This window comes from Chinchilla lanigera, unplaced genomic scaffold (assembly GCF_000276665.1).
Source record: "Chinchilla lanigera isolate Chin_1 unplaced genomic scaffold, ChiLan1.0 scaffold00019, whole genome shotgun sequence".
NCBI classification, from domain to species: domain Eukaryota; kingdom Metazoa; phylum Chordata; class Mammalia; order Rodentia; family Chinchillidae; genus Chinchilla; species Chinchilla lanigera.
Window position 1 is genome coordinate 22,676,913 of NW_004955420.1, and position 20,778 is coordinate 22,697,690.

General features: G+C 35.4%; 1 protein-coding gene across 2 annotated transcripts in view; it reads right to left on the minus strand.

Moving 5' to 3' along the window:
- Vps8 (vacuolar protein sorting 8 homolog (S. cerevisiae)) overlaps positions 1 to 20,778 on the minus strand; it is a 211,019-nt gene that overhangs the window by 172,837 nt on the left and 17,404 nt on the right. The window contains exons 4-9 of one of the 2 annotated variants that reach the window (XM_005383304.2): positions 18,094 to 18,224; positions 16,119 to 16,212; positions 13,035 to 13,067; positions 12,043 to 12,097; positions 5,605 to 5,610; positions 229 to 353 (exon numbers count right to left, since the gene is read on the minus strand). In XM_005383304.2, coding sequence (XP_005383361.1) covers positions 229 to 353; positions 5,605 to 5,610; positions 12,043 to 12,097; positions 13,035 to 13,067; positions 16,119 to 16,212; positions 18,094 to 18,224 — 444 coding nt within the window. The remainder of the gene's footprint in view (positions 1 to 228; positions 354 to 5,604; positions 5,611 to 12,042; positions 12,098 to 13,034; positions 13,068 to 16,118; positions 16,213 to 18,093; positions 18,225 to 20,778) is intronic. The other variant, XM_013513539.1, reaches the window with a different exon arrangement.

The window sequence follows — 20,778 nt, forward strand, 5'->3', positions numbered from 1 at the left end:
AAAAAAAAAAAAAAAAATAGACATACAACTTATAAAATTATAAAAATTATACACTCCAGTCCAGTCAATAACAATTATTTTAAAATGAATGAGAGTCAGATCTCAGGTTACCGCTACAGACATCATTTCATAAACTACTTTGGTCTTCACAATATTGATCTAAAGATATTAGTTTTTAAAACTTGATTTTAACATCACCTCATGAATAAAAGGAAGTTTGGGCCTTACCTGTCCTTTAGCAAAGCCACAAAGCAGTCTTGAGCAGTCATTGTTGATACTGAGGGCAGAAATGGCTCCATACTGACCTCCAACACTAGTGCTCCCCAAGCAGAGTCGCAATGCTTGATTCTGGTCTAAGGAAAACAGTTTGCAATCAAGTGAAAGAAATGGAAGACAGTGAGTAGATATATATATATATATATAACACAAGACTGTTTTCAAAGACTCGAGAAGTGGTAAGAATCAAAATAAGCAGATAATAAAGTTACATTCATTTTTTATATTTACCCTTAAAAATATATTCAGCATCTACTAGAAGCCGGCAATTAGACATTATGAATGTAGAAACAGTAAGACCTACAGAAAAGGGTAATACAAAACTTGTCACTAGCAAGTAGCAAGAAAAAAATAAGGCTGAGGATGTAGCTCAGTGGTAAGAGCACTTGCTTGTCATGTGTGAGGCTCTGAGTTCAATTCCCAGCATTGCAAAAAACAATTCCTAAGATACTGTCTTTTCTTAAACAAACCAACTCTCTTTTAGCTGCCTCATTTTAGAATTGTACTTATTGCCATTTTCAAAATGCAAGGTTGTAGGGAATAGCACCTTCATTTAAAAGAGCTTTAAAACTCCAAAAATCAAAATGTGTTAATTTAAAAACTGACTGAAATTTGCATTTATATTATCCATGAAGAAAAGGTTTACTGAGCAAATTAACAGTGCAAGTAAAATTACAGAGTAAACATTTAAACTACTCCAGAAAATTATTTCAAGTATAACATTTGATATGCTAAAAGCAAGTAATTCAAATTTCCACTAGATTAAATTCTTTAGGGCAAGGATCTTGCCTTAATCATCTCTCATTTTTCTAGGAGGCACTCATTTATTAAATTTTATTATCTAATATTTAAAAGAAATTGCTCTAGGGCTTCTTTTAGGCAAGCTTATTTTGTGTACATTTATGACTGTACCCACTTGAAAACAATGAAATTAAAAAATGTTTAAAGTAAGCAGCATTACAAAATTTAACTGTTAGGGGCTGGGGATTTAGCTCAGTGGCAAAAGCGCCTGCCTGGCAAGCGCAAGGTCGTGAGTTCGGTTCCTGGTACCGGAGAAAAACCAAAAAAATAAAAATAAAAATAAAAAAACAAAATTTAACTGTTTAGGAAAAAACAAATGAAAAAGACACTATTCTTCTATAAGCTAGAGTTCTCCTGACTCCCCCAGTACCTGTATGTCTCCCTTTAACTATCTGCATGCTACAGTAGTTTTGAGATGTATCTTACCTCCCCTAATAGAATATAACCCCACTGAGAGCTAATACCACAAATGAATTCACACTCCCAGAATTTCTAGCTTGGTGCCTTTACTCAGGAATCTGACTATCATCAGAATAGCTTTCACATTTACAAATCTACTTTCTATAAGAAAAAATCTAGTTATCAGGGCTGGGGATTTAGCTCAGCGGCACAGCACCTGCCTGGCAAGCACGAGGTCATGAGTTTGATTCCCGGTACCAGAAAAAGAAAAAAAAAAAGAAAAAATCTAGTTATCAGAAACAACCTAAAGACATTCATTCTCAGATGCAGAGGATAATGAGAGGCAAGTCTTTTCCCATTCAAAGTGAATATTATGAAAAAAAAAAATTTTTTTTTGGATAGTCATACCCTAGCTCTACCAGCAACCCAACCCTAGAAGGAAATCTGAAACAACTATTGTGTATCTGGTATACAGAAAGTATTCAGTTTTTGGAAGTCTTCTAAGGCAAACATTCAAAAAGGAATAAACTCAAACATGGGAGGATTGATGTGTTTAAAAAGTCATTATCTTTATTTCACATCTAGAATTACAAAATTTTAAATTTTTTCCATATACCCATATTGGACACCCAATTTTTCTTCTGTCCCTCAAAATTTTTTCCATATAGCCATATCAGCTTCCCAATTTTTCTTCTTTCCCTCAACTTAAGCAAAATCATTAAATCTTCCCTTTATTCTACAATTTACCCAAGTCTAAAATGATATCATGTTTTATTTAGCTCTACTGAAATTACCTCTCTACAACAGAGTTTCATGAGCCTTATAATGTCAAGCCTACCTTATACAGTTGATGGGTTATGTATATAACTTTAATTTGCAAACTGTCATGATATGAGGGTTGGGTAACAGTATTTCATATTTACCATTGCTTTAGATCACACGTATAAGAAGTATAAGATTGAAAGTAAGAAGACAAAGAGGGTGGTACGAAATCTCACTCAAGCCTAATACTCAGGTATTAGGCAATTGCCTTCAAGGCACAGAGTATTATTCAAACAGCATAGTGCTGAAATTCTTTGTAGTTCTGCTTGAGAGCCAAAATTTACAGAGTTCAGATCCACCAATACACTCACTGCTGCTTTCTGAGTTAGCAAAGTTCATACTTAAAGGAGATAATAGATGTATTCTTTCTTATAAGGAAGGAAGAACATGGGCAGCAGAACTGAGAAGTATGATCAAATGAAAAATAAGCATACCTGAGAAGCCACTTTGAAGATATCAATATGTAATACAACCACCATTGTTAATTCCCTACCACTTTGTTTGTAACTCTGTATTGTCTGTATTGTGCTTGTGATATGTTGTAAAATGTTGTATGTCTGTTAATGTTTCCCTCCTTTTATCCTTAAAATAAAAATAAATAAATAAATAAATAAATAAATAAATAAGCATACCACTGAAGAAAGAGGAAACAGAAAAGAGTGACAGTGGGGAAAAAAGAGGGAAGAAAAAGGACATTGTTAAACACCCAAACATGGTTGTGCTTTCCCGACTATAGTTCCCACATATGAAAAACTAGGTAAGACAGGAAACTAAATTATCAACTATCATTGCTCCTAAAATATGCATTAAATGTATATCCTACAAATTTGTGTCAATGAAAATATTCTCAATTTTTTTCTTGATTTTTACAATATATTTGTTATCGTTATAGTCTCCCTGTATAAAGTAGTATGGCTGTAAAACAAGACACTTGAAATTTAATCCGACCTCTACTCCTATGACAGATAATGCAAATGTATGTTTGGGTAATTCTAGAAATGCCACTTCATTTCTCTAAACTTCCCTATCTTCTTCTGTATAATGTAAAAAACACAGGTTATCTTATTGTGTTGCTAAGAGAAATAAATCAGTAAAGTAAGATAATGCACAAAATAATCATTCAATGTCCCTCGAATATTATTAAGTTTTCAAGACAAACTAACTTATAGAATATTTTATACATAATTTTTCAAAGCAGTAAATAATGGTACACAGGTGATGGACTGTATATAAAATGTAATCTGCTCTGACTCCACAAAGGTATTTTTCAATTGTCATTCTATCTTTATGGTATATTAACAAACTTGCTATTACATAGTTGAGACTAAGTTCAGAAAATGTAGAATTTCTGTGGAAAGAAAACAGCAGGTTTATCCTACTAGAGTAACTAAACATTTTGTAATCCAAATAACTGTGAACAATACTTGGCGAAAGTATTTGGCTAAAACAGACATAAAACATCTTTAAAACACTTAAATCTTATTATACAGAAAGAACATAAGGACCGGGACAGAAGCAGGAAAGGTGGGAATGAGAGCTCTATCTAGGCTGTTATTTACAAATTCACATAAAATTATATTGGTTGAGACTCTCCACTTAGTATTAAAAAACCACAGTGCATCCTTATGAAGCAGATAACCCAGTGAGAAATATGAAATGAGATTATTACTTTTCCCTCAAGCTTCACAGAGTTCACACAATGCTTAAACAACAAAATGCCTATGGAAAATTCAAAACTATTAAAAGGTACAAATGCAAGGGATTATTACTAATGACAATAATATAGCTTACAAAGGAAGGGAACTTGAAGACAGATGTCACAAAAAGCTCATCTACTTGACACTACAATGAATTATATTTATTTCATTTATTAGTACAGGCTGAGTAATACTAATCTGAAATGCTCCAAAATTCAAAATGTTTTGAGTATCATACTGACACTCAAAAAAAAAATTTTTTTTTTTTTTGCGGTACCGGGGATCAAACTCACGACCTTGCGCTTGCCAGTCAGGCACTTATGCCACTGAGCTGTATCTGCAGCCCAAAAAAGTTTTAATTATGGAGCATTTGGATTTTGGATTAGGGATGCTCAACCTGTGAAGTCTACATGAATATTCCAAAATCTAAAACCTCCAAAACTGGAAATATTACTGATCCCAAGTGCTATGGATAAGGGATACCATACCTAAGTAACTTTCTACCTAAGTATCTTTCAAAGTATACTGGCTCAGGGTAGATCGCAGGATATTTTGGGCTTAAAACTAATGTACTGAGTAGTAAAGAAATGCCACATATAGTGGATAAAGTTTATAATTACCCTAAAATCTTCAAGAATTTCTAACTCTATGTACCAAAAACAAGTCAGTCCACTATTTTTTCATCTCTAGTTTGTTTTAATTAGTTCCAAAGACAATCATACAAGGAAGCACCTATATCCCAGAAGGAATCAAACATAATTATGTGTGAACTCTAACTTGCCAGTAGTTGGCATTCTTCAACACTATTCTTTTCTTAGCCTTTATTATGTTAAAAGATTCAAAAGGACCAAACAAGAAAAAGAAAGGAAATCTTATTAGGAAACAGTTTTTACCAATGGTCATAAAATAGTAGAAGCATTTTTACCTGACCTGCATCTGATCAAGTCACAGGACTGAAGTTCTCACTCCCTCCATAGGTTCACTGACTGAAGACCAGAGCACCCTGAATGTCCTCCACTAATGGGTCACCTTTTGGGAGGCTGATGCTTACTAAGTAAGAGTCAGAATGTGCATTCCTGTGTCTCTTCATGCCACTGTAATGTTACTGTACTTTAAAGGCACGAAAGTACATAAACTGATGAAACAGTGGAAAAGAACGAGCTGTGGTTTCTGTGAACACTAAGAGGATGTTTCAGAAAAACTTGGTGAAAGCCAGTCACTTTACAAAACTGTCAGGAAATAGAGTGCAAACAAAGTAACAGTAAAGGATTGAAGGAAAGTTCTGTTAAAATCTAGAATTCTGTATTTATGGACTGATTCACAGGTACCTCAATTTTATATGACCCATTATTAATAAAGGTCATGCCGAAAAAGATGCTGTAGACCTCCTATTGGCAAATACAAACTCAAAGAAAAGGCTTGGGTCGTATCAAGCAACTAGGAAAACAGGTTTTCGGTTAAAATAAAGCATTAAAGGTGTGTATAGCTTTTCACAAGTCTCTGCATTAATTTTTCAATTACAAGAGCACTGACTATAATTGGTAGTCTCTTTCAACACTGAAAAAGTCAAATGTAAAAGAACCACTCATGCAAACCAAATTTACTATACCTTTTCCTTTTGAATCCATGAAGAAAAGATCAAAAGAGAGAAAAAAAGAAATCAGTTCAGAAGTTCAGAGAAAATACAGATAAAATTTCAAGAGTATAAGCAACAAAGTTTAGTTATCTGTGAGAATAGTAAATTTGACTAACTGATGATGTATGTCTATTAACTGATGTCTAGCATTTATGATTATGTTCAGGTATTGATTCTGGAAAAAAAGCACAATACTCAAATTATAACACTGTAAGTAAATCCATGTTCTAGTTAGATACAAAAACAATTTAGAAGATATAATTACTAAGGTACACTAACAACCAAAAGTAAATAAATAGAAAGGAAAAGTAAGAATCTTAGGTTACACAAATATTTTCATTAAGATTTGGACTTTTGAAACCTTGTAGAAGGTGACAACCGAGACACACAAAAAATGCTACACACCTAGAATTCCAAAAGAATAGGCACTATACGTTAAGCTTACAATGAATATTTTAGTAATGCAGGTGTCTATTTCAAAGAAAATCTAGTACTTAAGCATGTGCAACTCTTCCTGTTACACTTTCTTCTATGATCAACAAAGACGTATTTTGGGGCGGGGGGTGGTGGGGGAGACCGGCAATCAAAACATATTTTTTAAAGATCAGATCTAACCCAGACCTCTAGTCTAGACAATTTGCAGTGTCTGCCATTTGTTCCTGTGCTCTCAAGCATATTTTAATCCATTTGTTAAAAAGCACTGTCCAAACATCTGTTTCCTACAAACAATAATAAGTAAAATTATTAGCTACACTCTTAAAGCCCAAAGCACAACCAGAATACCAAGATTCTTTCCAAAATGTTCACTTTGGCATACTTTCTTTTCCATGAAACCATAATAAAAGATTACTTTTCATTGTATCTATAAGAAAGCTGCTGGGGGATCTAAAAAAACAGGCACCAGGCCCAAGGAAATGAAGGAGACAGCATCAAAAGATAATATATTATTCTCTCCTGTTAGTTTTTGAAGTATTCATTTAAATTTGTTTGCAGTAAGCTCTACATGGGTTTGATTATAAGCAGTCACATATTCTTACAACTGCTTGGTAAGGAAGGGATGTCAAAGCAGACAGAGTTGAAGAAAAGTGAGTACTGGTGAGTGGAAACAAAAAGACCAACATGCATTCTGCTAGCAGATAAACACATGCATTACATTCTGTCCTCTATCACCTTAGTTCTATTCTTTTCTTTGTATCTTGGAATTTGCCTCTTTTGCTCTCAGAACAGGGGGATTACTTGGAAGAATGAAAATGCACTAATTTAGGATTCAGTAGCCTTTGACTCTAAACTTAGTTCTGTGTATGTCATTTAATGTCTCTGCTCTTCAATCATCTCATGTGTAAAGTAAAAGGACAAAAAGAAAAAGACTCTGTGAGATCATTTCCCAAGTCTATCAACACAACACCACTTATACCCTTATAGGAAATTAAGCATTCTTGTACCTGACAGGAAGCCAACCTGGCAAAACTTTTCCAAAAGGCAATCAAACAATATACATCAAGTCTTTAATGTTCATGTCCTGGCCCAAGAACTTCCACTTTTAGAATTTGCCCTAAGGAACTAATCACATACACAAAAATGCACAAAAGGAGATGATCATCACATTACTGTTAAAAACAACTTAGCATACTTTCTTGGTAGTCGTACATCCCTGTAATCCCAGTACTCTAGGAGGCTGAGACAAGAGAATCACAAGTTCAGCCTAGGCAGTTCAGGAACTTAGTGACACTCTGTCTCAAAAAAAAAAAAAAGAGGGGGAGACTGGTGATGTAACTCAGGTGAAGGCCCTGGGTTCAATCCCAAGTCAGTGAGAGTGAGTGAGAGACAGACACAGAGGCAGAGAGAGACAAAGACAGAGACAGTGACAGAGACAGAGACAGAGAACATAAATTCTTAAGTCTGGAGATGTCAAGTTAAGTTCTGATGAATCCATTTTAAAAAATACTATATATCATTAAAATGGTATTACAAATACATAATGAAAAGCAGTTCATAAATTAACATGATCCCACTTAATGAGGATAAAAAGACTACAAAGGAGCCAGCTATGCTATAGTATAATCCCACATTCTTCAGAAGACTGAGGTAGGAGGATCTCAAGGACAAGGACAGCTTGTGCAACTTAGTGAAACCCCATCTCAAAATAAAATATAAAAAGTGTTGGGAATGTAGCCCAGTGGCAAAGTGCTTGCCTAGCATGCACAAGGCTTCAACCTTTAGTATTGACAAAAAAAAAGAAAAAGAAAAGAAAAATGACTAGATTTCATAGAACTGTTAAGGATTGTTTCTGGATAGTAGAGTTAGTTAGGTATTTTATATCTTCAACTTTTTGTTCATCTATGTTTTCTAAATTTTCTTCTATGAATATATATTGATTATACAGTAATAAAAATAGTATTATTTAAAAAATAAATTCTAAAGTTCTTTCAAAGAAAACATATTTTTATTTCAGTCTTCTGGTCCCCAAGCAATAAAACTCTGTTATTTGAATTAATCACTTTTGAAATGACTGGATATTACAATTTCATGTTAAATAAAGCTTTTGCCACAACAGAAAGTTTATAAATAGAAAGTTAATTTTTTTCAAAAACAATGAAAATACAGTAAATAAAGATGCCAGGCTCCACAGAGATCAAGTTATGGTTCTGTTATTAAAGTACTCTCAAGTAGTCCTTAGCAAACATTCCTTACTAAATATAGTTATCATCAAGTTATCTAATGGTTTTTAAACAAAGAGGAAAAAGAAAAACAGCAGAAAACACTCTGCTCACACACGAATTCAAAAGCAAAGGACTAATGAAACTATTTAGTGTCAAGGAAAAAAATGAGAAAATATAACTAACATCTATGCAAATAACTACTCATGTTCTCAACCAAGAAAACAATGTAATTATGGGTTAAAAAATTTTTCAGTTGAGAAGGTGTTATGGTTGAAACATTGTGTCAACTTGGGGAGTCTAGAGGTTTGGCTAAGTGACTCAGCAGGAAGCCAGGATACTTACTTTGTATACATCCTGAGCCTGTGGAAGAGGAGGGCATGGAGATTATGTGAGAGCTACACGCCCCTTAGGTAGGGGTTTACAAAGTAAAGTACTGTTTGTAAAGTACTGTTTACAAAGTAAGGCAGGGACAAAGAAGCTGCTTGCCGCCATTCCTCCCTTTTGCTCTGGCTGTTTGCTGTTCGGCTGCCATTCCCCCCTTTGCTCTTGTTGCTTTGCTACCTTTTGCCTCGGAGCCAGCCAAGTATGGACTGAAACCTCCACAAACTGTAAGCTAAATAAACCTTTCCTTCCTTCATTTTCGGCGTTGGGTATTTTGTCTCAGCAACGAGAGAAAAGTAACCAAGACAGAAGGGATATGACGGAACACTTACTGTCAGTAAGAATCCTGGAAAATTACCGAGAATTCTAAGGAATCCCTTTTCCTGAAGATAATACCAAGTACTGAACTATCATCACAATTTAAAAATAAACACCAACAACTGGAAGTAGACAAGATGACAAACTGTTTTGTCTAGTTCTACAGAAGCCAATAAATGTGATATACCTCATAAGAAAGACTTGCTATGAGTAGTGAAATGGAGTTGTGAGTCAAATAATTTTTAAAGTTATGTATATATAAACAGAATCTCACTATGTTGGCCAGACTGGCCTTGAACTTGTGACCATCTCCCTCCCCAGCCTCTCAAGTAGCTGGGATTATAGCGATGTATCATCATACTCAGCAATTTTTTTTTTTTTAATTTTAAAGAGAGAAAAACTAAAATTTCAAAACAAGATAACAGGAGGTTAACAATGGTTAATACATTGTGTATTGTTATCTTTAAATTAGTTACTCTGAGTACAAGATATTGGCATTTAGTAGTCCAAACAATATTAGCACAAACCTTTCCTTTCAATGAACTAAATTAGTGGTATAACTATCTTAACTATTTTGTGTGTGTATATATATATATGGTTTTTTTTTTTTTGCTTTTCCCTTTCTTCTTTTCTCCATTCCCCCATCCCAGTTTCTCTTTCTTTTTGAAGTTTCTTCCCATTTTATAGTATCTACCATACATTGTGGATTTTATTTACTCTTTCAGATTCTCACACTAGGGAGACAACACAATGTTTACACATGTGTATCTGAGTGTACACATGTATATCCAACTTACTTCATTTATGAAAATGGTCTTGAGTTGCATCCATTTACCCATAAAAGTCTCCGGCTTTTCCTTCTTTATAGCTGAGTAGTACTCCATCGTATAAAAATACCATATCTTTTTATCTATTCCTCAGTTGATGGCATTTAGGTTGTTTCCAAAATGTAGCTATTACAAATTGTGCTACTATAAACATGGGTGCACATATATCACTGTGGTATGATGCTTTTAATTTTTCTGGGAAGATACCCAGAAAGGGAATGGCTGGGTCAAATGGAACCTCCAATCCTAGTTTTTTGAGGAATCTCCACAGATTTCCACAGTGATTGCACCACTCTACACTCCCACCAATATTGAAGAAGGGTTCCTTTTTCCCCACAGCCCCTCCAGCATTTGCTACCGATTTCTTAATAATGGCCATGCTTTCCAGGCTGAGATGGAGTCTTAATGCTGTTTTAATTTGCATCTCAAATGACCAGTGATGTTGAACATTTTTTCATATATCTATTTGCTGTTTGTATTTCTTCATCTGAGAAGAATGTATTCATCTCATGGCCATTTTTGGATTGGGTCTTTAAATTTGGAAGGACTGATTTTTTTATTCTTTATATGTTCTCAGTAGTAATCCTTTGTCTCAGGAAGAGCTGGCAAACATTTTTTCCCACATTGTGGGTTATCTCTTCACTCTGCTAGTGGTTTCCCTTGCTGTGCACAAGTTTTTTAATAAGCAGAGATCCCAGTTGTTGATTCTCTGTGATAGTTCCTGTGTAATTAGGGATTTATTCATAAAGCCTTTGCCTACACCAGTATCTTCAAGAGTTCTACCTATTCTATCTTTCAGCAGAGTTAATGTTTCTGTTGTAATATTTAGATCTTTGAACCATTTCCAATTGTTTAGGGGATGGTGAAAGGTATGGGTCCAATTTTATCTTTGGCATGTGCAGAGCCAGTTTTTCCAGCACCATTAATAAAGAGGCTATCTTTCACCCACTGTTTGGCACTTTTGTCAAACATAAGTGACTGAGTGTATTTGGAGTTGTTTCTACATATTCTAATTTGTTCCACTGATCTTCAAGTCTGTTCTTTTGCCAGTACCATGATGTTTTTATCACAGTAGTTTTATTGTATAATTTCAAGTCAGGGATTGTGATGACCCCTGCCTTGCCTTTGTTGCCCAGAATTGCCTTTGCTATTCTAGGTCTCTTCTGGTGCCAAATGAATTTTAGGATTGTTTTCTCTATTTCTGTGAGATATGCTATTGGAATTTTGATTGGAATTGCATTAAATCTGTATAGCAATTTTGGAAGTATGGCCATTTTCACTATATTGGTTCTTCCTACACAAAAGCAAGGGATATCTTTCCATTTTCTGATATCCACTTCAATCTCCTTTTTCTGTACTGTAGTTTTCAATGAAGAAGTCTTTTACATCCTTCATTAGACTGATTCCTAGGTATTTCCTTTCCTGGATGCTATTGTGAAAGGTTCTGTTTCCCTAATTTCTCTCTCAGTGAATTTGTCATTTGTGTACAGGAAGGCTATTGATTTTTTGAGTGTTGACTTTGTATCCAGCTATGCTACTGAATTTGCTTATTAAATCTAGCAGTTTTTTAGTAGAGTTTTTGGGGTGTTCAATGTAGAGTATCATCTCATCTGCAAATAATGATATTTTAACTTCTTCCTTTCCTATCACTATTCCTTTTCTTTTTTCTCTTGTCTAATTGCTCTGGCTAAAGTTTCCAGGACTATGTTGAATAAGAGTAGAGACAGTGGACATCAAGAACAATACAACTGTATTAGTGCTCATTTGATTTTTCATGCCTGTTAATATTTGTTTTACATCAGTGTGAATCAGTATATGTTGCATATACACTTATGATTGTTATCTCTTTCTCTTGGATTATTCCCTTTACAAGGATATAGTGACCTTCTTATCTCTCTTAATCAGTCTTGGCTTGAAATTTACTTTGTCCGCAAACAGAATATCTACCCCTGCTTTTTCTGGGTTCCTGCCACATGAAGTATTGTTTTCCACCCTTTGACTTTCAGTCTATGAATTTCTTTGTGAATTAAATGTGTTTCTTCTATGCAGCATATTGTTGGATCTCCCAGAAATTTTTAACTATAAACTATTCACTGCTACTTTACACATTTTTCTCGTTTTGTTCAAGAAAATGAAGTCCACTTTGCAAAATATGGTTAAAGGGCATTAAAAAACTCAAAAGGATTCTTAATATTTACAAGTTGGAAAGTACTTAAAAAATTTACCAAATATTAAAGCCAATCCATGAGATGTACCCACTGCTATCAGACTGGAGACTGCCTGAAACCAAAAGGAAAAATTACATTTGAAGATATTACATTGAAGATCTTGAAATAATCAGAGTTAAATTTGTTGGCCTGCTTTCCTCTAGGCACCAGACAACATACCAACTATTACAAACAAGAATTTCAACTAGGAAGCAAACGGGAAATGAAACTCAGGACATTTTATTTCTGAGAATCCCTTTAAATGTATTCTAAGGGAAACACTATCAAAAAATCATATGTTCAACATTATAGGCAAAAAACATGCCATTAACCTTCTCTAAAGCAATTTAAAAAAAAAAAAAAAAAAAAAGAGTCCAGACAAAGTATGAGGCACTTATTTGCCATCCAAGGGCTTCCTGTGAGATGTGGGGAAGGCGCATATCAGAAGTCTTGCCCAGTTTACTCACAGGAGCCAAGAGGTACCAGAAATGTTCAAAACTCAGCCATTTCCTCACCAAATGACTAATAAGAAAACCACAGGAGGCAGCTGGAGGGGGATGAGAAAAGAGGGCATAGTGTGCTTTCAATATCTCCCAGTTCTCCACAGATTTACTATTTGGCAGGCTTGGCAGTGGAGTCTAGAGCTGTTAAACGTATATTTACCACAAAGGGATTTCACTGAATGCTGTTTTCCACTCCCTACAATAAAAGGGAGACCAGATCACAGGAAAAGCAATTTACTTGGGGGAGGTGATACTACCTACAAATAAACCTGGGAAACACTAATCATGATTGCATTATCTGCATCTCAAACAAAAGCCTAAAGAATGACAAGAAATTAGAATGAACACCTTCAACATGGGAAAATTTTAAACCTGATTCCTGAAAGTAAAATGACTTATGAATTTGCAATCATAATAGTTCATGTTATAATTTTCAATATTATAAGAATATAATAAAAATCAAATCAAATAAAAGGCGTACATTCAAAAGGTTTAAAGTATACTTACAATTGCTGTAGGCAAGCCAGCATCTACTTTGTCCTAAAAAGAGTTAAAAAAAAAAAAAAATGTATTCGAAAAGAGTCTCATTTTAAAACAGAAAATGGTACAAGGCTGTCTCTTTAAATATACTTTGATCCAAGTTGATTTAGACAAGAGGTGGAACCTTCATTTTTGCCATCAACTAAGAAAAACTACAAAAGCTGCATATATCATCAAAATAAAAGACCAGGAGAGTGGATCATTTTCTTTTAGTAGCTGTAACAGATGCTTCAAGAAGAGTGCTGATTATAAGTGGAAATGTAAAGGAAAAAGAGAGAAGAAAGAGGCCCGGTTTTACATAATGTAATTCACTGTAAGTACTACAGGGACAATATGGTAGGAGTCAATGAAGATTTAAGAAGAAGGAAACTGTACTACCTCTAAGTAGAAGCTTCCTATCCAGCAGATTACCTATTAACCCCTACATAAAATCCCAAGGGATTAATTCAGTCCATTCTCAAGGGTAAAAAAGTAAAACATTAAGTGCTAGCTTTGCTCCTTCTCAGTAAACTTGGGAAAGTCACCTAACTTTCCTGAGTATCGGCATTTTCATTTGTTCAAAGAAATTGTAAATACTTCCCTACTTACCTCAATTGTCCTGAGGATCAAATGAAACATAAAAAAAACTGTATAAAGAGTATCTATTTGATAATTAAATATTCATAGCTGTAAATAATAATGGCTTGCAGTGATATAGCATTGTAATAACTAAGAGCTTTCATACACATATTTTATACTGTTTGACTCTTAAACTTGGACATAGAAAAGCAGTACTATTCCCATTTTCTAGATTAAGAAATCAAGTTTCAAAGAAGTTAACCGACTTCCTCAAGGCTACTCAGTAAATGATAGAACTGTGTGTCTCAAACTCAGTGTTTCCCAGGCCAGGCTCTTTATATCACTTCTATATCTGTTCTGTCTGTCCCTGTCAGTGTGGACAATTATTTACTATACTACCTCAGAATCTATTTACCCAACTTAGAGCTTCCTGGGTACTAACCAAAAAGCTTACTCCACTGCACAGAAACATCAGAAGAAAATCACCAAGGCTGCCATACGCAATGCTCTAGAGTAGCACACACTCAGTATTATATGTGTGCATGCATGCACATGCCCACGTGTGAGTAAAGCATGCTAACACAATGCTCCACAATTAAGATGTATGCAATAAATATCTGATAAATGATTGACTTATATCCTGGGCACGGAAAAAGAGGAATAAGACAGCAGATGAAAAACATAAACTATATCCAAAATGGAACCTGAATAATGAAATCAAGTCACCTGACTGACTTCAAAAGCTAAAAAGCACAGATGTGGGAATCATTTTAGAGACTGAGGAATTTTAGTACTGGTGCTGTAACATCTGAGGGTAGTGGTTCTCAAAAGCCAGACTACATTACAATCACCTGGGATGCCTGTTTAAATGCAGAGCCCGACATTACCCTGCTAGATTCCAAGTTAGCAGGTCTGGGATGATCCTTAGGAACCCGCATTTTAATAGGCATCTCTAAGAGATTCTTTTGTATTTGACTGATTTCTGAAAAAGCACTGCACTAAGATATTTGTAATGCCCTTAAGGTTACTCATTAAAATGTTAAAAACTCTCTAAAGGTTAATTTAACACATCATATCACCTTGAGAAAAATTCCAAAATTAAACAATGAGGTTTACAACTCCAAAAATTTCATCTCTCCTAAGTATTTTTCATGCTTAGACTCCACAGCTATGATGAACAAGGTCCTAAGAAGTCCTGATAACTATTCATCAGGCTGAAGGCACTATTCAGAAGAAATACCCAAAAATGTAACTAGTTTTACATGTTAATAAACCAACCATCACAGAAAAAGCATGCAGTTAAATTGAGCTGGTAATCCAAAATTAGGAAGGCACCATATGATGACTCTCACAGGAAAAACAGTTTTCATTTTAACATACCAAAGGAGCTCAGCCATAGCAATGAAATAAGAACAGAATGCAAACACTCTGGGATTTATTAGAATTTTCCCCTCCTCTTAGAGAGGGTGGAGAAACCCTTTTAAATAACAGATTTATCTAATCATTGTTCAGTGTCTGAGTTTTAGTTCAGTCTCCATTATTCAAAATATTTTTAAAACTGCACAGGTGGGTCAAATGACTGTTCTGGTTCATCTTGATTTTGAAAAGAATGAATTTCATCACCTACATAAGGATTAAATTCAGAAAACGTCATGGAAATGTAATCCTCAACAGGTGGTTCTCATTCTGGCAAATATGAGTTACTCTCCACCTAGAATAGGAAGGGCAATTGCCCGGCTAACCTTCATTGCTTGACCATCTATTTACACTGACTTCATGATACATGAGCTGAGTCAAGATATATCAGTTGCTCAGAGTGAACACTTTCTTCTTCATATGTGCAGTAAGAGCTTTTTCTGATAAACCTGAAATTACAATGCAATGTTGGTGTCACAATGCCACTTCTATATCAACCTCTTACCTTCTTGAAAAACCAAAACTTCTAGTTCTTGTCCGAACTGAATAATGTAAGACAAGCTAATATCACCTCTCTGAGCCCCTCTCTTCATTTGTCAACTAGGATATGGCTTTACCTACCTGCAAAGTTGTATGAATAAATAAGGTACATGAAAAGACTTGAGACTTATAAAAAAAAAATCATTCAGTTGTAAAAGATTCTGATCAATCATTTCCACACAAGAAAAGACTAAAAAAAAATTTCCTCAACCAAACACACACAATGGCAACTAACCCGAAAAGGAATGTAAAGAGAAAGCAGGCAGTGTTTCTTTTAGGCCGCTGCCATATGCCATTTAGGCACACCCGAAAGAAACTCTGAGCAGACGTTTTTTTTCATGGCTGCATTAGTTTCTATATCAAGATGTGTAGCCATATCTTATGAATTGAAAATAATCACACAAAAACCATGAAAGTCAGATTCTATTTTTCTTAAGCCTCGGGCCAAGAGAAGAGCTGTGCTTTGTTTTATGCTCATTCCTACTTCATTATGCCATTGCAGGTTATAAAGCTGGGAGAAAAGAACAAAATACTTACAGCTGCAGATACTATCTGGGCAGAAATTCCCTTCAAAAGTGAATGTCGCATAACTGAGCCATGGAGTGAAAAAGAATCAGGTAATTTCTTCTTCCTTAAAAAAAAGAAAATGTTTAAGAACCAATAAAAAACTGAGAAGACAGGACCCCAATGCTTTCAAAGGAAAAAACACATAAAGATCAGAAAAGCAGAAAATAACACTGTCATGTGTTAGTTCTGTTTTTAAAAGAGGTATAAATAAGGCTGGGGACACAGCTCAGTGGTACAGTGCTTGCCTAGTACATGGTACACTGAGTTCAATCCCCAGCACCAAACTAAGAGGGAGAGAGAGAGAAAGAGGGAGGGAAGGAAGGAGAGAGGGAAAGAGAGAGGAAGAGAAGATATCTAACAGACATTTTGATATATACTAAACCTATCTTAAACCTCAGAAAAGTGCAAGAAGGAAAATGAATAAAGTCACCATTCCATGCCTGTTGATTCAAACCCTTCTTTGCCCACCTTACATAACACCTTAGGTTCTACTGTTCTCCAGAAGACAGCTACAGATCACTCTTCCTGCCTTATATGTCTGCATTACCTCTGCTTGCCTTCCTACCCCTGCCTGTCATCTTGTCCTCCTCCTGTCAAAGACTATCCCTCCTATTCTTTAAATAAGCACCTTCTCAATTCCATACTCTGCCGCTCCTAGTAACTGCTCCTTTCACTTTGCACTACTCATTATCTTTACCAAACATTACTGAAAACCTTCTCTGTGTGACTAAATGTATGCTCTGGGGGGTACAAAACTAAGAAAGCCACATTTCCTACTGTCAAGAATCTTCGAGCCTCACTGCAGAGACAGAGAGATCAGTAACTCTTACAAGATTAAATATTATAACAGAAATACAAATACAGCAGTAAAGAAATGCAAATGAGAAAGAACGTAACCCTGTTTATTTAGAGGTTATCGGGGATAGCTGTAGAAAAGAAAAGAAGTCTGATGTGGCCTTGATAAATGACTAGCAAAATGAATGCACAATGAATGTCTGGCAAAAAGCATGAATAGAAATATGAAGATGGAAATATATACACTCTGCCTAGGGAACAGTGAGTACACACAGGCATGGACTGGGCTGCAGGCATGAAAGTGCTCAGAGACGAGCCAAAGCAGTAAGTAGGGCCCAGACTGATGCCACGTAAAAGAATTCTGACTTCATTACCTAAGCAACAAGACAGCATTATAGGTTTTAAGCGGGTAGTGACGAGATCATGATAAATATCTAAACTATTTATCTGGATGACACAGTGATGAACAAGTAAGCATAACCAACAACAGCACCTACCCCTCCAGAGATGACAAGGTAAACAAGATAGCACTGATAGGGCAAAATTTAAGAAAAGGAGGAAAAATACATAGGTAACTTTATTAAGGTTACACATGAATTCAATAAACTATTTACAATTCTTTCTCCACTTCTCTTTCCTTTTCATGTTGTCTCCAAGAATTTGCAGTGAAAAGCAGCCAAAATTGAAGTTATTTGCAGTTAGAAGTCTTTTCCCCAAATCTTGAAACATATCTGTGCTTCTCCTCTGAATCCACTCTAAAGGAGCGAAGTAATGCGAAGCTGACTCTGGAGAATGGGGGTGGGGAGCACAGGGGAAGGAAGGATGGCAAAAGGGACTATGCTCTATGTTTCCACCACTAACACTGTATGTCATGTGTGACTTACGCTCCTTCTAAGAGCTCTACCGTTGCTGGGGGGCCCTGGCTATAGTTTCCTACTGGGAGTTCTAAAAACAACAGTCACAACGCCCACCTTTGTATCTTTTCTCCCAGTAGTGCCGAAATCCTTAGGATCTAATCAGTTGCCACACAAGCAGCCCTTCTATTTCCCATGTGCGGCTTCAACAGACCACAATGTACTATACAAAGATAGTGACACTTTGAATGATTAAATACCTCAACCATATGCAAGTGATTTACATGAATATTTACCTTTTTAGGTTGGTTCTGTCACCGCTATCTGAGCTTGCCACAGATGAAGTATCATAGGAGTGTGAGTCAATGGTATCAATGTTTAACAATGTGGGATCCTCGAGAACAAAAGACTCATCTTCATCATCAGTCTAAATTGGAAAAAGATACAATAATAAATTCAAGATGCTCTGAGACAAGTCAGATAGGCATAATGGATTTCTCCAAAACATTCAAGCACTTATTTCTGCTCTTCACCTCTATTCCATTCACTCTTACTCAAGAGAGTCACAGCAAAAAATTAAATTTTAACTCTACATAGATATCACGCTCTACAGAGAGTTGATACTGAAAATTTTTTTACAGCAGGAATCAGAAGAGGTAGTACAAACTGCTGTTAGCTGCAGAATAGTTCTTAAAATTTAAACACGTACAGATGCTTTACTAGTTAATTAGAAGAAATGGCTGATTACAAGAAAACAAGTGTTACTGGACTGTAAATAGTCTACTCTGAAAAACATAACAGGCAAATAGAAAAAAGAAGGCATTCTGGATAGAAAACAGCATGTGCAGACACACTGATTTCATAGCATGAAAGATAAGGTAGAACCAACCAGAAGAAAAAAACAAACAAACAACAACAAAAAAAAATACAGAATAGGGGCTGCGGATTTAGCTCAGCCGCAAAGCGCCTGCCTGGCAAGTGCAAAGTTGTGAGTTCAATTCCTGGTACCAGAAGAAAAACAAAAACAAACAAACAAACAAAAAAAGATAAGGTAGGACCCAAATTATAAAAAGCCATCTATTTCATTAAGCCAGATGGCAGCAAGACCCACATCTATCTTGTCCACCACTGCAGCCATCTTCCTAGTACACTGTCTAGAACATAGTCAATATTCACCAATTTAATGAATTAGTATACCATATGTAGCAGGTAGTAGAAAGATAACTGATATTTTTAAAAGTGGAAAGATACCATGGGAACTGGTTTTTTTTTTTTTTTTGAACTATGTTTTAGAATGATAAATAAAAGCAGTATAAAGAATGAACAAAGGTAAAGACTGAAGCAGAGAGATTATGAAGCACCAGAAAGAGAGCCACTCTAGGGAGATTATTAAGAAAGGCGATTCCAGCCTAGGAATGCAACAGAAATCAACGGGGAATGATGAAGGAGGCAATACAGAGATAAAATCAGAAGTCCCCTTAAATGAAAGATAAAGGAGAAATAAGGGAAAAGTCAAAGATTTCCAATGTTTCCAGCTTGAGCAACTAAACAAAAGATGATTCTACTGATTGGGATAAGACACAGAAATAGCAGACAGCAGGATGAGGAGCAGACTATGTACAAACTGACTCTGACTGGCAGACATTAACGAAGAATATCCTGATTTCCCTACTCTTATCACTGGACTACCTTCTGCCTTTACATTTTCAATCCATGTTTTTGAAAGAATGAATAACCTATGGTCATTTCCATTTTCACTCATTCCAATCTACTGACTACTAACCTTGGCAGAAGTGACTAGCCAAATCCACTAGCCTATTTGCAGTTAGTATTCTCTTGTCCTCCACATATCATTTAACACTCTGACCATTCTCTGCTTCTTGAAACTTTCTCCCTTCTTTATCCGACTGATCTTGATCTCCGCTGAGATACCTCTTTCCTGGTACTCCTCCAATTTATATGGACCTTGTGATCATGTTCTCTAGCTTCTACTCAGCCAAACTTTAAAGCTGTTTTCCCCAGGACACATTTGCTATATGATCAAATTCACCCATAGCTATAGCTTTCAGTACCATGTTATATGAATGACTCTGAAATCTGTATCTTTAGCAACTGCTTTTCAGATATCTACACACGTAAATCTACTAAGAGTAGGGTTAGCACTGGCAGGGAGATACTGTTACTTGAGAGCTGTCAAAGATTGGAACAATTGCTATAGGAAAGGGAAAGGAAATAATTCAGAAATAAGAAATGCAGCACCAAGATCTTAAGTAAGAGAGATGATCAAAATCTTATTTGATTTTCTTAAGCAGCCTAGGGACATAATTAAAGAAAATTGATCAGGTAAGTTAAGCCAGGTTTACAGGATAAGTGAAAAACAAAAGTGGACAAAAAGAATTAAGGATGTCATGACTGAATTTAAAACTACTGCTACACAATAGAGGTATCAATTTCCCCAAAACTGATATGTAAAACCTATATGATCCTATAAATTTCACTTGATTTGTATAAACCAAAACCTAATTCTAAAATTTACATGGAAATACAAAAGACCAAGAGTAAGCAAGGCGATGTCAAAGGACAACAATAAAGCTGGAAGATTTGAAACAACCAGATATCAAAACCTATTATAAAGATTTAACCATTAGAATGTGCTACTGGGGCAAGTATAAACAAATGCAGAATCAGATCCACACATATACGTACATGGGATTTACAACAAAAGTGACACCACAGACAAAAATACTCCTTTCAGTAAACAGTATCTAGCACATACACACACACACACACACACACACACACACACACACACATTAAACAATTACAGATCTCCAACAATTACAGCTCTAAATGTGAAGGTAAAACAATAAAACTTTTAGAACAAAGTATGATAATATCATTATGACCTTGGAACTGATAAAATCTTAAACCATAAAAGAAAAATTTAATAAGCTAGACTACATTAAGAACTTCTACTCGGG